The sequence below is a fragment of the Pituophis catenifer genome, unplaced genomic scaffold (assembly GCF_029215685.1).
Source record: "Pituophis catenifer annectens isolate HBS135680 unplaced genomic scaffold, rPitCat1.0.hap2 SCAF_2, whole genome shotgun sequence".
NCBI classification, from domain to species: domain Eukaryota; kingdom Metazoa; phylum Chordata; class Lepidosauria; order Squamata; family Colubridae; genus Pituophis; species Pituophis catenifer.
This window is the reverse complement of record NW_027256882.1, coordinates 131,835,703-131,855,846: the sequence shown is the minus strand read 5'-3', so window position 1 is coordinate 131,855,846 and position 20,144 is coordinate 131,835,703. Positions and strand designations below refer to the sequence as shown.

Here is a 20,144-nt window from a genome sequence, read left to right as displayed (position 1 = left end):
GAGGATTCAGCATCCTGGAAGGCTGAGCTACTGTCTCAACTGCCACCCAGTTAGAACCTGTCTTGTGCTAAGGCATTTGTGGCTTGAGGTTCAGATGAATCTTCTTTTCATATATAAAAGCAATGATTGACACTTGAATTTTACTTCAGTATGATATGAGCTTAGTGCCCTTCAGACCGCTTCAGGAGATTGGCTCAAAGAGGATACAAAAGTCTGTTCATTCAGGTGCCCTCACTTTGTTTCCCTCTTTGTGCCCCTTCAAAATTTAGTTTGTGCAGTAGCTATCTCATTCTTTTTAATAGTAGGCTAGACTTTTTAAAATGGCAAGCAAAACAAAGATACTGATAATTTCGTTGTTTTTTGAATTAATAAGGCACAGCTCAATCTGCGTACAGAAATAGGATTGCATGGTAAAAGGGAAAAAGAAAACATGTACTTTTAAAGTTGTGGTAGTGTTAATGTTACTATCTATACTGCGTATAAAAATAAAGAAATCTTTAAGCTGCACTACTTGCTAATATGCAATTGAAATTTCTTTATTTTCAGAAGTATGGTTATTCATAACACGAGAGCAAAATTTATGTTGACTTCCTTCCTTCCTTGCGGTTTACATCAGGAGTGTCCAACCTTTAAGATTTGTGTACTTCAACTCCCAGAACTTCCCAGCAAACAAGGTTGGACACCCCTGGTTTATATTATTTTAGGTCAGGGAAATATTCACTTGAGATTAAAACATTGCTGTCACCTCTTTTTTACTTTGCATTCTTCAGGAGGACTTTATGACATAGGCATATCAGTGAAGCCCCCAGATTTTGCTGAACTGTATCTCCCCTCTCTCTTGGCTATGTTGACTGGGGATGCTGGGAACTGTAGATCCACTCATCTGGAAGACTGAATGTTTTGGCTTCCTTTTTGGCCAGGAAAGTATCATGAAGTCAATATCATCATTACCTTCTTTCATTTTCTTTCACGCTACAAGTTTTCAGACTTTGGTCTTCCTGGTTTAACATAAGAGGTGCTCCTTTTAAAACGTAGCATTATACTTGGTTTTTCTCTCTGTTATCCCCAACTGCAACAGGAGAGGGAATGGGGAATAGGGACATTTCATTGACCTGGCTAAAAGAACATCTCATATCACTGAACTGTACCCAGTTAATCATTGTACAAAGATCACTATAATTGAGAATTATTATTAGGAAATGATGCTAATTCTTTCCACTTTTTTCCTGTCCCTTTTTCCTACTGTGTCGTATTTTTTTAGATTATAAGGCTACATGAAGGAACTATGGAAAATAGGAAAATGGCATAGCTACCAAAGTAATGTATCATGTACCACTTCAAGCTTCCTTCATCTTTTACAGTGCTGGCAGAGACTTCTGGGAATTGTAGTTTAGCAAAATCTGGCAGGATTAAAAACTGCCCACTTCTAAAATATTGTAAATAAGCCTGTATAATGGGGGGAAAAGTTTCCTGAGAACATGGAAAGAAAAGCTCAATTCTTTGCAAAGTATTGCCTTAATAGTCTATGCTGTTTAGAGACAATTAAAATGGATTGCTTCTGTTAAAGATTGACAATTACTGCAACACATATATTTGTAAAATTAACTGATTAATTCAGCTGAGGGTGGGTAAGAAGCATTTAAAAATACAAGATATTGTTGGGGGGGAAAATTAAGGCTTTTAAAAACTTACAATATCCTATAGATTGGAAACTTCTAAATCTGACCCAACTAACCTTTAAATGTCATCATCACCTACATGAAGTACTACCATATTTACTTCTCCATGCTATTTTTCTAGAAATAATAATAAGCCTAAGGATGCATAAATTCTCTTCCATACATATTGCTTTCTATACGCTGAAGTTCCAAGAGAAGTTGGCAAGTATTTGGCTCAGTTTGGTTTTTTTAACCTTTAAATCTCCATGTGACCTTAGTTTTGAATGTGTCCTTTTATATTTGATTCCCTAGCCAGCTTTCTGTTAATAAGAACTGTCTCTTAAATTACACAGACTATGGAGAACAAGTTGATTTCTATTAAAAACGTATCTCCCTTGCTGCTGTCCTAATTCTGTGCCATTTTTCTTTTGAAGGAGCTTTGTAGTATTATTTCAGAGCAAATATTATTGCTTTTTCTCTTAGGGCAACATTCTGATTCTGACGGAAGTAGTTTTATTATTTTTATTATAGCTTAGACCTGTTAAGTCTGTTTGTTGCATTTTATGAATTGGGTAAATAATTTGAAATAATCCCCCAAAATAGTTCCCTATATGAAGCTGTATTGCAGCATCTCCCCAAATCTTCATTAAAAAAGAAGAGTCCAGTGGACATTGGAAAAAGGGCTTAATACAGTATTTCTCTCCTGCATTTGAATGTCCGTGCAATTGTGCCAGCAACAAGGAACTTTTCATTTTGAAAATGCAGAAAGTGTGTACCATTTTGAATGAAAGTTGTTGAATAAATCACATGATCTCCTCCCTCCCACAATCTTTTATCTTTAAAAAGCTTACTTTTGTCTCTGGGGCCTTTTGTGTAAGTCAAACCGCTTTTTCTGGACTAGCAACATTTGGCTCTTGCCTGCCCTCTTCTGGTTTTCAAGCCTTATTATATCTCCTAAATAATTTACTGGTGCCTTATGTTAACAGGTGCTGTTACGAATATTTCCATATTCACAATTTGTTTTACAAAATAAAAGATATCAGAAAGCTACTTCTCCTTAAAAAAGGGGTTATTTTCATTCTGCATTAACTGGTTCCTACACATTAGTGAATTACTACTTTTATTGCAGGTAGTCCTTGACTTAACAGTTCATTTAGTGACCATTCAGTTATAATGGCACTAAAAAAAGTGACTTATGACAGTTTTTAATATGACTGTTGCAGCATTCCCCATGGTCACATGATCAAAATTCAGATGTTTGCCAACTCATATTTATGAGACTTACAGTGTCCTGGATCATGTGCTCACCTTCTGCAACAAGCAAAGTCAATGGGGAAGCCAGATTCATTTAACCATGTTACTAATTTAACAACTTCAGTGATTCACTTAACAAATGTGGCAAGAAAATTCATAAAATGGGACAAAACTCATGTAACAAATGTCTCATTTAGCAACATAAATTTTGGGCTCAATTGTGGTTGTAATTCAAAGGCTACCTGTATTTCCTTTAAGGCAATGCCACTTTTTAGAGGCTTTACTGTTATCCAAGTCATAACTGACATGATATGAACATGAGTTGCACAGTACAACTGGGAGCAACTCCATTGAAGATGAAGAACTCCATCTTAAATCCCTGCCCAGCAACATGTCATGCTTCCCTCATCTTCTAGCCATTGTAAAGAATAACAGAATAAGAGTTGGAAGGGACCTTGGAGGTCTCAGAGTCCAACCCCTTGTTCAGGCAGGAAGCCCTATACCATTTCAGACAAATGGTTATCCAACATCTTCTTAAAAACTTCCAGTGTTGGAGCATTCACAACTTCTGGAGGCAAATTGTTCTATTGATTAATTGTTCTAACTGTCAGCAAATTTCTCATTTCTAGGTTACTTCTCTTCTTGATTAGTTTCCATCTTGTTCTTCTTCTTGTCCTGTCCTCAGATGCTTTGGAGAATAGCTTGACTCCCTCTTCTTTGTGGCAGCCCCTGAGATATTGGAACACTGCTATCATGTCACCCCTAGTCCTTCTTTTCATTAAACTAGACATACCCAGTTCCTGCAACTGTTCTTCATATGTTTTAACCTAAAGAGAAGCAGATTACTTGCTATCTGTGCACTGATATCAGTTGGAAGGATTCAGATTTCTTAGGCACTGAGAAAAGATTTGGAACAAACAAACCTATGCAAGAGAGAAAGGCTTTACTTCAACTGAAATCGAACAAAAACTTACAGATACATAACATCCAATGGTTGGTAAAATAACCTTTCAACTAAACCATGAAAGAAAACTAATTGGTGTTGGGCAATATCTTGTTTGGAAGAGTGTAGTTATATCCCAAAATATTGTTAACAGACAGACCAATGTTAGATATGAGTTAATTGGTGGTCATGTTACATGTTAAAAAGCAAATTATTCCCTACCGATTATTTTGAAAGGGACTGCAAATAAAAATGCCAACGTTAGACTGCCTATGTACAAATCCATTGTATGCCTGCATCTGGACTACCGAATACTGTCTGGTCACCATGTTTGAAAAAGCAATTAATAGAATTGAAAGAGAAACAGAAGAATTCAACCAAAATGCTCAAGTTAGTTGCACATCTTCTCTACAAAAAAAATAATAAAATACTGGGACTCTTTAGCTTGGGGGAAAAGACAAATTGGGAGGTATGTAAAATTTGTGGCAATTATTAGTCAAACTGTTGTAATAGCTACCGGTATTAACATGGATGGCTTTAAAAAGAGATTGGATAAATTCAAAATAATCTGTCAAAGACGTTTGGTCTTTAAATTTGATGTTCCTTCAATACTGATGATGACATGCTTAAACATATCACCTGCGAAGGAAGAACTGCAGTGTGTATATCTGTGTGTGCATGTATCTTTTTCCTCCTTGCAAGGACTCCTGAGTCATCTGGTTAGCCATTGTGAAGAAACAAAATGCTGGACTAAACTGGACTTTGTTCTGATTGGGCATACCTAATACTTCTGAATGTGATCCTTTATATCAAAGCTCATCAAGAAATTCTAGCATGTCTGTTACTACTCGCATGGGAAGAACTCAGCGGTGAAATCCGCTTACCTTCGTTACCGGTTTGAGAATGGGAGCGCGCTATGCGCGTGCGTGCCTCTTCTGCGCGTGCATAGAACCTTCTTCATGCGCAGATGGTAAAAAAACGGGACATAATGACATCCCAGCGGGTGGGTGGAGCTTCCCGCCGCCGGCACTACCGGTTCAGCGAGCCAGGTAGAACCAGGGAGATTTCACCGCTGGAAGAACTGCTCCTGACATGGAAGAACAATCTACAGTATGCCTGAACCAAAATGTGTTTTGGATGTTTGGTCTATACAGAAAACAACACAAAGCTAGTTCACTCAGGCTGAAATCTGGTTGCTCCATGTCCAGCCATGGGGGAGGGTTAAGATGGGTAAAAATCCAGAAGACTAGCAGCAGCTGAGGGGAGGAAGAAAAAGTGTTGGAAAGAATATGGGGCAAGTAGGCCAATGAAATATGCTCTACTGGGCAGGGATTCTTACTGCTGAGATCATCTAATATATTGGGGATCATGTGGTAAAGGAGAAGAAAAAGCATAGGGCATAGGGCAAGTAGTATTTTTTGAAGACGCTTTGGACCATAAGAAGCACTTAGCTTTTGGGGAGGAAACAAGATAAAAAATCTGCCTCTGTGTCCCAGCATCCATCGGTATTAATCTGGCTAGGGTCCTTGCAGCAAACAGCAAACAGCCTGGTCAGCTTCAGCACATTATTGCAGCCTGATTTAGCACAAACAGCTGATTGGCAGTTGGATTGGCCTCCTGGAATACCGCCAATCAGCTATTTCAGGCTGCGGGGATCACTGCCGCCTATCACCGCCTTCACAAGTCCCGTTTTCAGCCTCCATCCACCCCATTTTCGGCCTCCACACGCCCCATTTTTGTCCCGTTCCAGGCGATGGCAATCCCAGCCTGGAACGGGCCAAAAATGGGGCGTGTAGAGGCAGAAAACGGCTGGCAACTGTGGGCCAGCTGGTGGGCAGGACATCAGCAACATTTGCCCTTTAAGACGCACAGACATTTCTAGCCACTTTTCCGGGGGGTGGGGCAGTGTGTCTTATAGACTGAAAAATATCGTATATGTGGTACTGGGATATTGGCTGTGGCTGGGGAGGAGTAGGAAAAATTCGGGAATTATCAAGGCATGGCAGAGAAGGAAGCGCTGGGAAGATCAGGGCTGTGTAGGCTACTAAAAACTGCGATAGTGGGAGGTGCTTAAGGGAGGTGGGGAGATAGCATTGACACATATGGCTCATGTTGTATTTGCCCTGCAACGTTATTTAAATTTTTGTTTTCTTTCTGAAACACAGAACCAAAGTCTTTGGGATTTTGTTTCTGATGAACTGTGATCAACCCAAAATGGTTTGGCAGATCTTTCAGGATGTGGTGGTTTGTTCTGGATCTGAATCAACCTAAATGACTTTTGGATTCTTTTTTTTTTTTTTTTAGAACTTTCTAACTCAGAAATCCTGCCAAACCTTAAGCATTTGAGTGTTTTGAACTACAATTTCCTGAAATATTGCATTAATCAATGAACAGGATTTCCTTTCTGAGCACAAGCTAATAGACTTGCAATAGCTATTGGAACTTTTCATTTTTTTGAGAATGTTCAGTACATGAAATAGTGTGGCTAGAAAGGGCAGCAAGTTTCAAACATGACACAGGAAGTAGTAGAGTACACCCTGAGCCCAACATACATCTGATTAACATTAATCTTTAAACCTTTGAGTCTTTTCACAGCTATAAGAGCAGCTGTGAGAAATAAAGCACTGAAGAATGTAAAAGTAACACACTTTCCTTGCCCCCTCCTAAAAACAGACTATTCCACTCAACAGCTTTCTTTCCATTGTAAACAGTTTTATTCACTCTTTGAAAGAGTCATGCAATCCTAAATACATATTGCATCATTGTCATTGAGGTGCACACAAATGTATCCAGAGGGCTTCATCCTTCATTGCCCAGAGTCAAAATATAACTGCAGTCCTGAGTGAGATTCCACTTGCTTATCTGCTCCCACTTTCTGCATCTGGCAATTTCTGTTTTCACAAAAACAAAAACTGGCTAGGAGGGTGCATGAAACATGGCCTTCGTCCCTGAGAGAAAAAGGCTACAAGAGAAAGCTACATTTTAGAATGGCCTTGCTGGGCCATTTCTTTCCCCGCCATTCGATTACCATTATTACAGTCTTTATAGAGAGATGTCTGGAACATTAGGACCACACACATTTCAAGAGTATTGGTGAGAACAGAATAAAATATATACACATCGCCTAAACCAACCTCATGATCCCTTTTAACATTTGTCCTAATTGCAGGCATTGTCTCAATATATGAATATTTTACAGGCATACGACATAATAGGTGAGATAAGCTCGAGGAAATGCACTTTTGTCTAGTTTTCTAAATGAAGAATGAGAACAGTTGGACAAAGTCATGCTCATAGGACAAAATACTTTTATGGATGTTCACCAGCTGCACCAAACCATGTGAAGACTCCAGATCCATTTAGTCACTTCATGGGGCACTATTCTGAATGCCCCTCAAGCTTGTTCAAGCTGAGTATAATTATCCAAGGTTTTATGCTAGTTGTTACTGCTGTTGTCAGACTTTCAAAATACTATCAATATTGTTCATAAAGTCAAAGAACTAGGAGGGGCCATTTAGTCTATCAAATCCAGCTCAGTGCAAGGATTCTTAACAGATAGTTGTCTGGCATTCGCTTTACACATGCAGTAAAGGGGAACCCACCATTTCTTTCAAGCTTTTCCTAACATTCAATTGAACCCTCCCTTAAGTTCATAATTACGTGTCCTATATTCTAAAAGGATAAAGAACAGAACTTGATCTTCTTCTCTGGGTCATCCTTTCGGGCCTTTGAAGATGCTCTTTTCCTCCTAGTTTTCTGTTCTCAAGGTCAATCATTCTCAGTCCCTCTTTTCACAAGTCTTCATTTCCAGCTTCCCCATCATTCTCATTGCTTTCTCTGAACTTATTGCATTTTATTTTAATCATTTTTAATGTTTTGTATCAAGAACTGGGATTGATAGTCAAGATAAGATCTCACTATAATAAAATGGAACAATTACTTCCTGCAATTTGATATTTATACTTAACATAAAATCCAAATTTTATTTTGCCATTTTTGTAGCAACGCCACCTGCTGATTAAAATTTTTGGCAACTACCGTATGTCAAAATCTTTCTGTCCAGTTAGATATTCATTGTATACCTGTACAACTGATTTGATTCCTATACAACTTTGCACATATATTAAATTTCATTTTATTATTTTGATCCATTATTTTTATTATTATTATCTATTATTATTATCTATTATTTTTTATCCATTTCTGTAACCTGTCAAGATTGTTCTAAGCCTTATTTCTAGCTTTGAAGGTGTTGTCAGTAAATCTGAGAAGCATCATGTGTCCAATCACACTTGGCTAATAAAGAATTCTAATCAGATTTCTACTTCTCATTCCAGTCATTTACAAAAGTTCATTTGATTTGATATGGAATTGTCAATGGATATTTTTAAATATAATTTTAAAATCAACTGTTTACTTATTATACAATTATATCCACAAATAACCAGTTGGCTAATCAGAATGTCATGGGGTATTTCTTTCAAATTCTTTGCTGAAATAAAGAATACTGAATTTCATCTGTGGCATTTCATCCTGTTGCTAAGGTTGCTAAGTTAGACTTCTTGACAAATCCAAGCTGGCTTCTGTAAGCATATTGAAAACAAGGTAATTACTAGATCAACCATTTTACAATCTGTTGTAGAATCTTCTCAGATACTGATATTAGATTGACCTCTAGTTCCTCTGGATCCTTCTTCTTCCCTTTTTTGAAGAGGAAAACATTTATCCTCCTCTGCATTGCACATTCCCTGATCTCCAAGATTTTTCAAAGATCATGCAGCACTGTCAACCAGTTCCTTTGGTATCCAAGGATAAAATCCAATTGATATTGAATTAATTTTCTTATTCAAAAATAAACAAGTACTTCCGGACCATGTTTCTTTTGCTCTCAAACCTCAATCCTGTCACTTTATTCTGTTCTTCCCAATTGCTTTTGTAACATCTCCTTGTTAGAGAAGATTTAGTCAAAATAAGAGCGGAGTAGTTTTGCATTTTGTTTACTTTTACCATTTTTTCCTTTTTTTATTGTTTAGTTAATATGTATTTAAATTCGGTAGGTATTTTTCATTAAGTCATCCAAGGATGCAGTGGAAATGCTGCCTATGTAGCAATGCACACATTTGTTCTTATGTGACTACACAAAGTAAGGTATGATAGTACCTGAGCAGATTTGCATTTTTAACCTTGAAAAGGGGATCAGGAATGATGCAGAATGTGAGGAGGTGTACTTTGTCTTCTTCCCTTGGAGGCTACACAAGATCATCATCCAGAAAGTCTCTCCTGGAAAATAACTCTAGGTCTCTGTGAAGAATTGTCAGTTACTATAGCTTATTAACGAAGACCTAAGAAGCAAGGATTCAAGGTAAAATGAAGCATTCCACCACCATTACTCCTATGGAAATTATAAATGAATCCTTCTTATTGAATTATTAATGGAACTAGATTGTCCAGCTGTAGGACTTCATGGCTATTTTATGGTTAATCTCCAATAAGATGGCACCCAAAGACTGGTAAAGCAGATTTAAAAGGGGAGGGGGGGGAGAACCCTAAACATCTACAGTTAGTAGTTTTGTTCCCGCCATGTCTTCAAAAATTGCTTGAATGCCATTTATTTCCATAGTAGTCCAGTCCACTGAATGCCATCAGTAATCCAGTAGAGATCATATCTCAAAAACTGTAAAACTTCCATTAGTTTTAATGCATATATTCAAAAACGGTCAGCCCCAAGATACTGGAGATTCACCCGATTGCTAATAATATGTTGGGGAGGAAGGAAAGCGAATTGCAGCATGATCGTTACATGAACAAGCAAATAATTGTTTTTCAGTGTAAAAGAAATCACATTGCTGCTTTGGTATGATTTTCATATACTCGTCACCAAGGGAAATAGGTTAACATGATAATTAACAAATGCGTAATGAAAGACATATTTAAAGGGTTTTTACCCATATAAACAGACTTCAACAACATGCGTGTAATTCAAGTGACATCACCATACAAATAATGCATTTAATATATCTGAAATAGCAAATTGCTATTTTATGCCAGTTCTTTTTGTTTTCCCCAGCCACACTTTCACATACAGTTAGTTCATTTCATTTTGCTCAAGGGGAGGGACATCTGTGTGAATTTTCACAGAGAAATCTCCCTGCTGAAGTTTCAATTAGAGCTAGCTACACTACTTATCTGTCCACTTGGAGAGAACTGCTAGATACTACTTATTTCTTTACCAAAGTACGGTTGGTACTAGGCATGTTAATTCCCCTGAAACAGCATTGCCTCTCTGTGTTACATCCCACAATTCAGCCCAGATCTTGAATAATCTATAACTGATATTAGATCTTTGGCATTAACCCCTTATATGTGGCTCAGAACTGAGCATGTTTGAAGGGTAACTAAAAGGCTACAGGATGAAACTGGAATAGATAAAAAGGCAGATCATTACGTTTCTTCTCAAGTCAGCAGGCATTAGGTGATATCAAATGTGTTTTATCACTCCAGGTGAAGACATGGTGCTCTTCAAATGCATAGGTTTGGAGGTGTGAATTTGTTTCCGCATACATTACGTTTTCACAATCACACATTCAGTATGTACATGCTAAGAACTAACAAATAACCTGGCATTAATTCATAGCTAGCAGAAGGAACCCAGTGTTATGACAATCCCCAAACAAGTGTTAGATTAAGAGCATAAAAGGAAACGATGATTACAAAGCAGGTTGAGTTGGCAAGATAAAAATAGGAGGGAAGGGAGAGAAAATTTATGGAGGTACCAATCACCAAATCCATCTCAAGCTCATTCGAGCTCATTCATCCACCCTCTCCACAAGTTCATTTTAACACAAACCACCACCACAAACCATTGAGTTAGTGATTTTTTTGAATACTAAGTATTATGTATCTATTTAAAATAGGTGTTATATGATCTGCAGTACTTGATGATGTTTGTACCCACGGCTTTGCTGCTCTTCTTTGTTATGTTTAGTATCTTTTTTTTTTTTTTGTGGTATCGAGGACACAGAGGTCTCAACATACACTGCAAATCTTCAGCAAACTCCAGATCAGCATTATCAGAGAAGGGGTGTCTCAGCATTTGGCCGTGGTTCGGAGAGTTGTCAGCTGATGTTGGAAGATCTATGACAAAGAAAACAGTGGACAATATTGTGGATGTGAACTCAGCCAAGTTCAGAAATAGCATATCAGCATTCCAGAGGAGGCAATATCCATATTTGCACCTTAAATCTCAACAGGTATCAGGTCAATTACATTATTTAGTATTATCAGTAAGATTACTATCACTCGGTAAAATATTACATTGCTGATATAACTTGACTTAGGCTTTCCTAGGATTCTACATTCCCCTTCTTATGTTGGCATTTATTACAAAAAATTCTATTAAATCAAATGCTTTTTAAAAGGCACATTTATATTTTGCTACCACTTGAAGTGTTGTCAGACCAACTGCTAATTTTCCATTTTAAAAAAGAAGGCTAAACAGCCTAACATGCTTTCGAGCCTTCTACTTGGTCATGTTTACCAAGACATATTGACAGATACACCAACATAAAATAGCTGGTTGTAGGAACTTTGCTATAGGTTATACGGGTTATTTAACTAATACCGAGTAGTCATTAGATGTGAAAGTGGAAGCTGCTATTATTCCAAAGAAGACAAAGTGCTTGCAAATATTCATGCCGAAATATCCTGTATGCAGTGTTTCTAAACAAAATAGGTGTGAAAGTATTTAGTCCCATTCTGGTTAAATCTCATTTGCTGCAGCCATTCCTAAGAAGTAGAACTTTGCTTCTGCTTTGGAGAAGAGGAATACTGTTGCAAATCCTTGATAGGACTCACTAACTTAGCCCTTTCCAACTTAGACTTCTCTAGATGGAATCACAACTTCTAAGATTTCCACCAAGGATTACCAAGATACTGGCTTGGAATGTGGGGAGCTGTATCTCTATCATATTGAGATGATACCAGTTGGGGAAAGCTGAGCTTGCTGAATAGCCCAACAATAAAAAGAGCACAGCAGCAACTGTATAGCTTTATATCAATTTACACAATAGCAGATAGACAATACTTGAGAATTTTATAATAAAACAGCCAACATTTTCTGCAAGAACATGAACCTGAGATACCTTAAGCACAAAATTGACTGCTGTTAACCTTGTGATAGCTATTTTGCTACTGACATAGTATATAAAAAATTGTTTACACGATTTGGTTTGACTAAAACCCAGGGTTACACACTGCAAGATATAAATTTGGCTCTTCACTGAATAGAAGAAGCAACTAAGGTTGTCTTCTGTGTGTGTTAGTTTATGTTTGAGGTGTTCAATTTTTATCCCCCAAAGCTATGTTCTTCATGTAATAATAAAGAGACATTTCTGCAAAAATGTTTTCGGTCTCACACACTTCAGAAAATACATTTATTGCAACATAAAAGTATGGCCATTACACTCAACCATGGATTTAAATTTTTGTTTTTTAATTTTGATCTCTGATGTACAGTATATAAACATTCTTTCAGTTAAAGAATATACCTGGAAAATATACCTATACACCAGCAACACTACTTGTAAGAATTTTAACTTATATGGATTCCTGGCAACTGATGCAATGCTTAATGACAAGGAAGACTGAGGATAAGGAGATGAATACCAACAAAGCCTTCTAGGGGAAAAAATGCTTAAAAGGAGTTGTCAAGAAGTGGTCAACCAAGTAGATACCGTATTACAGTCAAGTAATGTGCAACTATCAAATTCTGAAAATTAAAAACTAAATCACATTATACTGAGGAGAGCCAGCTAAGAACACATAAAGAATGCAAAAAGTAACCTGGCCAAACCAAGTTTAGTCAATCTGATGTCTTCTATAATACTTGCAGAAGTCCACTGCTTTTTCTGAGCTGCTTTATCCAGAGGTAAACAGTACCTAATCCTAAAAGTAATGTATAGCCATACTGCTACTTCTTCTTTGCCCATTCCTAATCTAGAATGTAAATAGACTGGATTTGTGACAAATCTCATCCATGTCTTATTTTTCCAAATTCAATTTTCTGTAATGCTGTTTTGTTGGGTAATTATTTTGTTTCATCCAGTAAATTATTGGTGCAAAAAGACTATTGTCTGATGGTACTTTCAATATTACTTTATGTTTTTTATGCTCCTGTGTGTTCTCACCATCACCAAAAAAAAAAAAAAAAAAAGTGGGGGCAGGAGGAAGGCCTGCAGAATGCTTTTTTGACAGTCGGTGCTATATATTCCCAGTCTCAAAGTCTCCAGATTCCTATTTGCTTGCATGTTTTTTAGCCATCTCCCTTCCAATGTATTCTATCTGGGAAATTCTTGACATGGCCAGAAGAAAGTTCTTTAATGCACATTATGGGTTAATTCTAATGCTCCTTTAAACCTACCCATGTTTTAGATGAGTAAAAACATAATGACATAATCACCTTCCCTTTGGTCAATTTTGATTCCATTTTCCCCCTTCTCATTCCATGTGGCTGAACAATCCACCAGGCAGATCTTCTAAATGTCCCTTTTAACTTGGGACAAACTGTAACAGTGAACGCTTTGATAATAAGTTTAGATTTTCATCTGCCATCTTACTTACATGGATATGTCTCTTTCTTCAGTCTGCATTTCTTTTTATTTGCAAAATGTGCAGTTTCCTGAGCCAGCTCTTTTGGGTAGGCAGCAGTAACTTCTCGGTAAAATAAAGTCAGGACTGTCCTGAAAAATGGTTTCCTTGCACAGCTGAGATGTCTTCTCCCAATCCTTTGGGTTTGGCGATGGCTTATTTCCCTTATACAGAAAAGTAATCTATCATAAGGATCTAAAGTAGACTGATATCTAAAGCAAGTGTGGTTTGAAAGTTAACATTCGACTGAGACCTTAACTAACTCTGTTCTACTGGCTTTTGGATCATGGCTATGAGCCCAAACAGCAGCGGTTCCTATATTCCTTTTCCTACATTCTTTACATCACTGAATACAATGAGGGTTCTCTATGCGTATTTCTATCCAAGTGATAAAAGGAACTGTTTGACCCTGGAGAGAAATGACTTTTTTTTTTCTTCAAAAGGCTGTGCCTGTGAAAAGAAGTCTTAAAAAGAGAAAGAACCCTATATTGCAGAATGAGAGTTGTAATGTTTTCCAGGTGTGAGCAACAAAGGACTTTATGTATCTCATACCTATTCCTCAATGTTTATGGGACAGGATTCCGGAGCTGCAGCTGTTCAGTAAAAAAGAAAGACCAAAAGCAAATGGTAAACCAGAGAAAAGACAGACCACACAAATGCACAGACATGCAATGGGATGGGGAGTCAAGAAGAGAGAGGGAAAGAGAATGAAACAACAAAAGCTTCCTGCATTACATTTATTGCCCCCCCCTCCCGAATAACTTTTAAAGAATGTTTGCACAATGACTCTGGGTGATAACATTCCAATTTGGGAATGTGCCAATCAATATAAATCCAATCTGCTTTACTGTCCATTTTTCAGAGCATATTTGTGTTCGGATTTTATTTTTAAAAAATATAGGAGGGGGATAAAAAAAGCCATTCCATTTACCCAAAGAGGGCAAGAGATTTAGCCCTATCTTTTTGAAAATGTATAAAATTCAGATGGATTCTTGGTTTCTTTTACCAGCAAAAATGCCTCCTCCGTGTCTAGAGTGGCTGCTTCTCAGTACTTCCTTGAATGACCCTGTAGTCACACAGACACTTGGATCAATCCAGGATGTGCTACAAAAAATAAGCAGCATCCACCTTCTTGTAAGAGGCTCTTCATGTATTTCAAAAAAACTGTTTTCAAAACAGGGGTGAAGGACCCTTGATCATTGCACCCATGGTATTCCTGCTAATATTGGAAGCACCAAATTCAAATTCGTTTCAGCAGAATTCATGCCTGGATTGTTTTGCCTTCCTAAATTTGAAGGTGGTAACTCCACATGAAAGATTCCTGTAGCCTGTACTGTACTGTACTGTAGCCTGGTCTTTGCCAGTTCTTTATGTTACTAGAAAACATTGTGATCCATTCTGTAGCAAGAATTCACTGGAATGTATGGGATGTGTCATGAAGAAATGGAGATAGTCCTATAGAATGGGCCAGACTACTTTCTCTCTAGTTAAGGGCTAAGCTGAAAAATTGAAACACAGAAGCCATGGGTCCTAAACCTCTGCCTAACCTTCTCAGCTTTTTTAATTAAATTATCCCATATTCAACAGAAATGTGCACACTATCCCACAGTAAAAGCACAAAACTGAAAACATTACCAAGGTTTAAAAAAACCAACTTTTTTGCTTTTTTTACACACTTGTTTAAATTTATGCTATGAAGTAATGACTAGAATGTCTCTCTGTCATTACTGTAAAACACAGACTTGCTTCAGAAATACAAAAGAAAGTAATACACCTTAATAAGGTATCATGTGAAAAGGCTTTTGAACATGTTACATCTCAGAGATCAGTGCAAAATCCCACAAGGTTCATATACTTGTGGTTGGGAGATAATGACTCAGGAAAGCAAAGTTAATGCTTGAAATGACCACATAGTTAATTAGTACATGAATACAGCATTCATTCATCCTTGTTTAATTAAAACTGCTGGATTGGTAGCTACTTGTGGCACTAAAACATTTCACTTTCAATAAAAACCACTTTGCAAATTGCCATTAAGGATCCTCTTTGTGCTATTTTTTCATTCAGATATTCAAAGATGGGGAACCTGAGAATTAAATAGGTCTTGTAGACTTCACACATATATAGCAACTTCCACCCACTATCATATATGCTTCTGTATTTTGTTCTATAACATGTACACCTGAGACAGAAGTGGTTCTTTTCTTCCCATGCATCTTCTTTCTAAGCGGGCCTTCCTATCTCCACCATTCTACTCGGAATGTGGATCAGCAGCACTTACCTTTATCTGCTCTTAAAAAAAAAGAGAAGAGGATCCAGAGACTAAAAGACCCATAAGCCAAGGCGTGAAGTTTACCCAGAAGATGTTAACTGGAATAGGAGTTCAAACTTCGGAGTGAAGAAAATGGAGTGTGAGGGAAACTCAAGGACAACTTCAGAACCTCTCCTTTGCCAACAGATCAGCCCAACCAACTTCAAACTCTACATGCTAAAGGGCTTAAAGCCACATGCATCTCTGCGCAGCAGATCAGAAAGCCATTCTAAGTTCTGCTTGAGTGCAACTTCTGTGACACTGAGGCAAGTCCATGTTGTTTCTCGAGCAGCTGTGAAGAAGCAGCATGGCTTTGCTCAAAGACTCAGAGTTAGTCAGCAGGCGGCAAGGTGGGGCAGAACATTTGGCTCCGTACACAAACAGTGAGGGGAAGGGATCAGCAGAAGAATCTTGCAAGCAGCAAAGCCACCCAAAGATATACAAGCCAGAAAAACTGAAGCCGCATCTTGTGGCAGCAGAGTTGTTATTAAATTTATTCCACAAGGTCCCAAGGTCCGAACCTCCCTTTTTTTGAATCACCATAAATACTTCAGGTGATACTGCAGAAGGAACGTCTCAAGTGCCTACAGATATAGCCTGGACACTAGGAGAGATGGACATGATCCTTATCCGCTACAATTCCCAAGTTAAGGTCTTATTTCAAGCTCTGACTAACTGTGCAAAGGAATAAGGAAATTCTATTGCATGTTCTTCAGAAAACTCCTGCAACCACTTCCTCATTTCTAGGGATCTCTGAGGAAAGAAGGGCTCCGTAGTATTTGATGGAAACATGCACCCAGTATATTTAGTTGGTCACGCACAAGGCAGAGAGCATGGAGAAAATGAATAAAAAGTTGATGCCAACCAGGTGATTTCTCCTAATACTCCCACTGTCTCAGAAAACACCCAGAGTGTCTTGTTTGGCATTTCTGATTATTGTCAGTGATCTTGTTTTGGGCTTTTGTTTGGGGGAGGGGGGGGAGCCCTGACATTCAGTGTTAAGAGTATTTATCAAAAATTGTAGATTGAAGTAATTAAATTACTTACAGATAGTCCTCGACTTACAAAGGTTCATTTAGTGACAGTTTAATGTTACAAACGGCACTGAAAAAAGTGACTTTATTACCATTTTTCACACTTATAACGGTTGCAGTATCTCTGTGGTTTCATGATTTACATTCAAATGCTTGACAACAGGTTCATATTTATGACGGTTGCAGTGTCCCAGGATCATGTGACCATGTTTTGCGAACTTCTGACAAGCAAAGTCAATGGGGGAAACCGGATTCATTCAATAACCCTGTTACTAATTTAATAACTACAGTGATTCACTTAACAAATGTGGCAAGGAAAGTGGTAAAGTTGGACAAAACTCACTTAACAAATTTCTCATTTAGCAACATAAATTCTGGGCTCAATTGTGGTTGTAAGTCGAGGACTACCTGCAATTAGATAAGGAGTCTTCTTTAAATTTTGACAAAGATAGGATTTTCTAAAATGCTGTTTTGAAGGTTTGTTCATATTCAAGAATTCTCTTTTCCTCCAGTTGAAAGCACAATTGCTTCTTTTAATCAGTTTGCTCAAAACAAAGGGACAAGCTGTTGCTCTCCATCCTTATTTGTTCAATGTGCTGGTTGGCAAGCTTGGCATGGATCCAAGTGCCATATTTTTTGTGAAACAGATTTATGAGCTTACTGATCACTGTTTTTCACCCCTTCTTTTGTAGACCATGGTTAAGTATTTCAAATTTTATTTCAGAGGAATTATCTAGTACGTCTAGTATATAGTTCTCATCTTGGGAAGTTAAAATTGAAAGTATCTAATCTGGTGATCTTATTGAATAAAAAGGAAAAGAAGCACAAAATAAGATGCACTTTTCCCTCTAGCTTCCAGATTTCTCTTGGCCTCTTCAAGACCTTTAGAAAACTGTAATAAGCATTTTTCCCCCATCTGTTTCCCAGCAAATTTGGTTCGGAGACAGTCTTTGAAAAGCCAAGTACTTTATTACTGATAATTAATAGCTGATATTAAGCTGTTCAACTATCTGTGCAACTCAAGCAGGATTACAACCATTTTAAAAGATTACAACAGGAAGGGTCATGAGTTCATATTAAATTGTATTTACCATGACATTTGGTTAGGAACAGTTCTGAACTTTTACGTGTGTGTGTGTGTTTGTGTGTGTGGGTGAAAGAGGGAGGGGGGAGAGAGGGAGGGAGGGAGAGAAAGAGGGAGGGAAATAGAGGGGAGAGAAGGAGGGAGAGAGGCAGAGAGCTGGGGAGGAGGGAGAGAAAGAGGGAGGGAGAATGTGTGTGGTTCTGTATGCAGGTATGTAATTAATATATCTATTCAGGTAATATTCCACAGAACATCTTTTTTTCATCTTGAAATTGAAATGACCTTGCATATGCCTCTGTTTAAATGATTCCTGCTCTAGCAGAAAGATGATATTGTTACTATTGTTGCAGGTCTCTTATCAGTGGGCACATATGTAGTTGGCACAGCAAAGCCTGGATTACCCACAAAGTTTCCCAAATGGAATAAATTAGGAAGAGAGACAAGATGACAATAGGAAAAGAGATTTAGCTTGCTCGTAGCTATGTAAGGAAATCAAGGCTGAAGAAAGCACTCCTTTCAACCACATTGAATTATTATACCAACCAAGAAAGAGGCAGCCTTGAAACTTTGGGGAAGGTGAAATGAGCAAGGAATAGGTTGCCATGGTTTTTGAAATGATGGCAATTTTACTGACCTGATGGAAAGGGTCTGGTGCACTTCTATTTTAAAATTGTGAGGTACACACCAAAGAAAGTGTGGTATATTTATCTAACTGAAATCTAAAAAAGTTACAAATGCAAAATTGGGCAGTGTTAAAAATCAAAAATGCTTTAAAAAAAAAAGAAAAAAAATCTAACCAGTCCTTGACAGTGGCATTGTTAACATATCAATTCAATCCCCATTTCAGTTTCTTCCAGACCCATAAAAGGACAGTCAGTAAAGTTTATAACCATTCAACAACATAGAGAAAATGAAGGGATGGGAGCATGGGCTAAGGAAAAAGAAAAACTGGTATTGTGTTGGCACAGAGTGAACATGAACTTTCACACTGATGAAATCCAGTGGGGGAAAAAAGATCGATGAAAGAGGAAAGAGAAGAAACAAAACATACCCAGAATTAGTAACCAACTAAAGTTGGGGTTATGAGTTGGGGCTTCACCAAAGGATACAAAAGATGTCTCTGAGGAATTATGCTCATGCCTGCTCATTATCTGTCATTATGGAACTTCCTATGTGTAAGGATAAAAATAAATCTAAGGACATCTAGACAGACATAAAATAAGCCGGGGAGGTGGCAGTAATCAGTTCTTATTATGCTAGGAAATTAAGAATTGGTCATTTCATTGACTAAATGAAATAGACACTATCAAATGGATTTCTCTTCCTTTCAGCTATAATTCCATAGCTGGCATGGTTATGGTCTGGGGATTACTGGAACTGAAATTGCTTCCAAAGGATCCCAGGATGGGAAAGCTGAACTAGATCTTCTAGAATAAGAACCCAAGAAGGTTCTACCCACTTTTCTACCCACTGGAACTATCTGCCTGCAGAAGACTTTGTCTTCTATTTCTATAAACCTTGATAGATGTTGCTTCTTATACTTTAACCTTTAGCCTTTAACTCTTGTTGGGAAGAATCTTGACTTTGATCAGGCTTGGGCTCATATCTAACTATTCAACCTATTTCTTATAGCAAATGGGTGTAATCATCTTCAAACTACACACTTAAATTGCTTCCAAATTTGTGGCTTCCTTCCAAAGTACTCCAAAAACTGTAACTGTGTGAAAGTCCCAGGCAAACTGAGATTGGGTAGTTTATAGCCCAATCCAAAACCAGCTGTGCCGCTAGTATCACCCTTTTTATTTTCTTGGATTTAAATAAGTTTAAGAGAGAGGAATGATTGTGAAAAGAGTGGGGGGGGAGAAGCAGGGCAAGGGGAAAAGAAATGTAGGAAAGCAAACAGCAGGAAGTAAAAAAGGATACCACCAATGATGCAATTTATGTTAAACACGGCTCCCACAGTCTGCAAAGATTATAGACTGAAGGCTTAAGGTATTCTAAGCAGTTTCCTAGAAGGTACTGAAACTGCAATTATCAGCATTCATTGAAGAAAGCCACCTTAGAAATATGCTTTATATTTAGGAAATTTGACCTTTATCTCTATGATCTAGGCGTGACATAGGCAGAGGTGGGCAGGGGAGGGAGACAAGAGAGAGCGGTTTTAAGTATCAGGAAGATGCCACACAAAATAGCATTCTCCTTCCTATCCACTTCC

At 37.8% G+C, this 20,144-nt stretch overlaps 1 protein-coding gene across 1 annotated transcript in view; it reads right to left on the bottom strand.

Annotated features, from left to right (window-relative positions):
• Positions 1 to 10,909: 10,909 nt before the first annotated feature.
• RNF157 (ring finger protein 157) overlaps positions 10,910 to 20,144 on the bottom strand; it is a 104,930-nt gene continuing 95,695 nt past the window's right edge. Inside the window, exons 19-20 of the mRNA XM_070937547.1 lie at positions 14,053 to 14,093; positions 10,910 to 10,989 (exon numbers count right to left, since the gene is read on the bottom strand). Coding sequence (XP_070793648.1) covers positions 14,053 to 14,093 — 41 coding nt within the window. The 3' untranslated portion in view covers positions 10,910 to 10,989. The remainder of the gene's footprint in view (positions 10,990 to 14,052; positions 14,094 to 20,144) is intronic.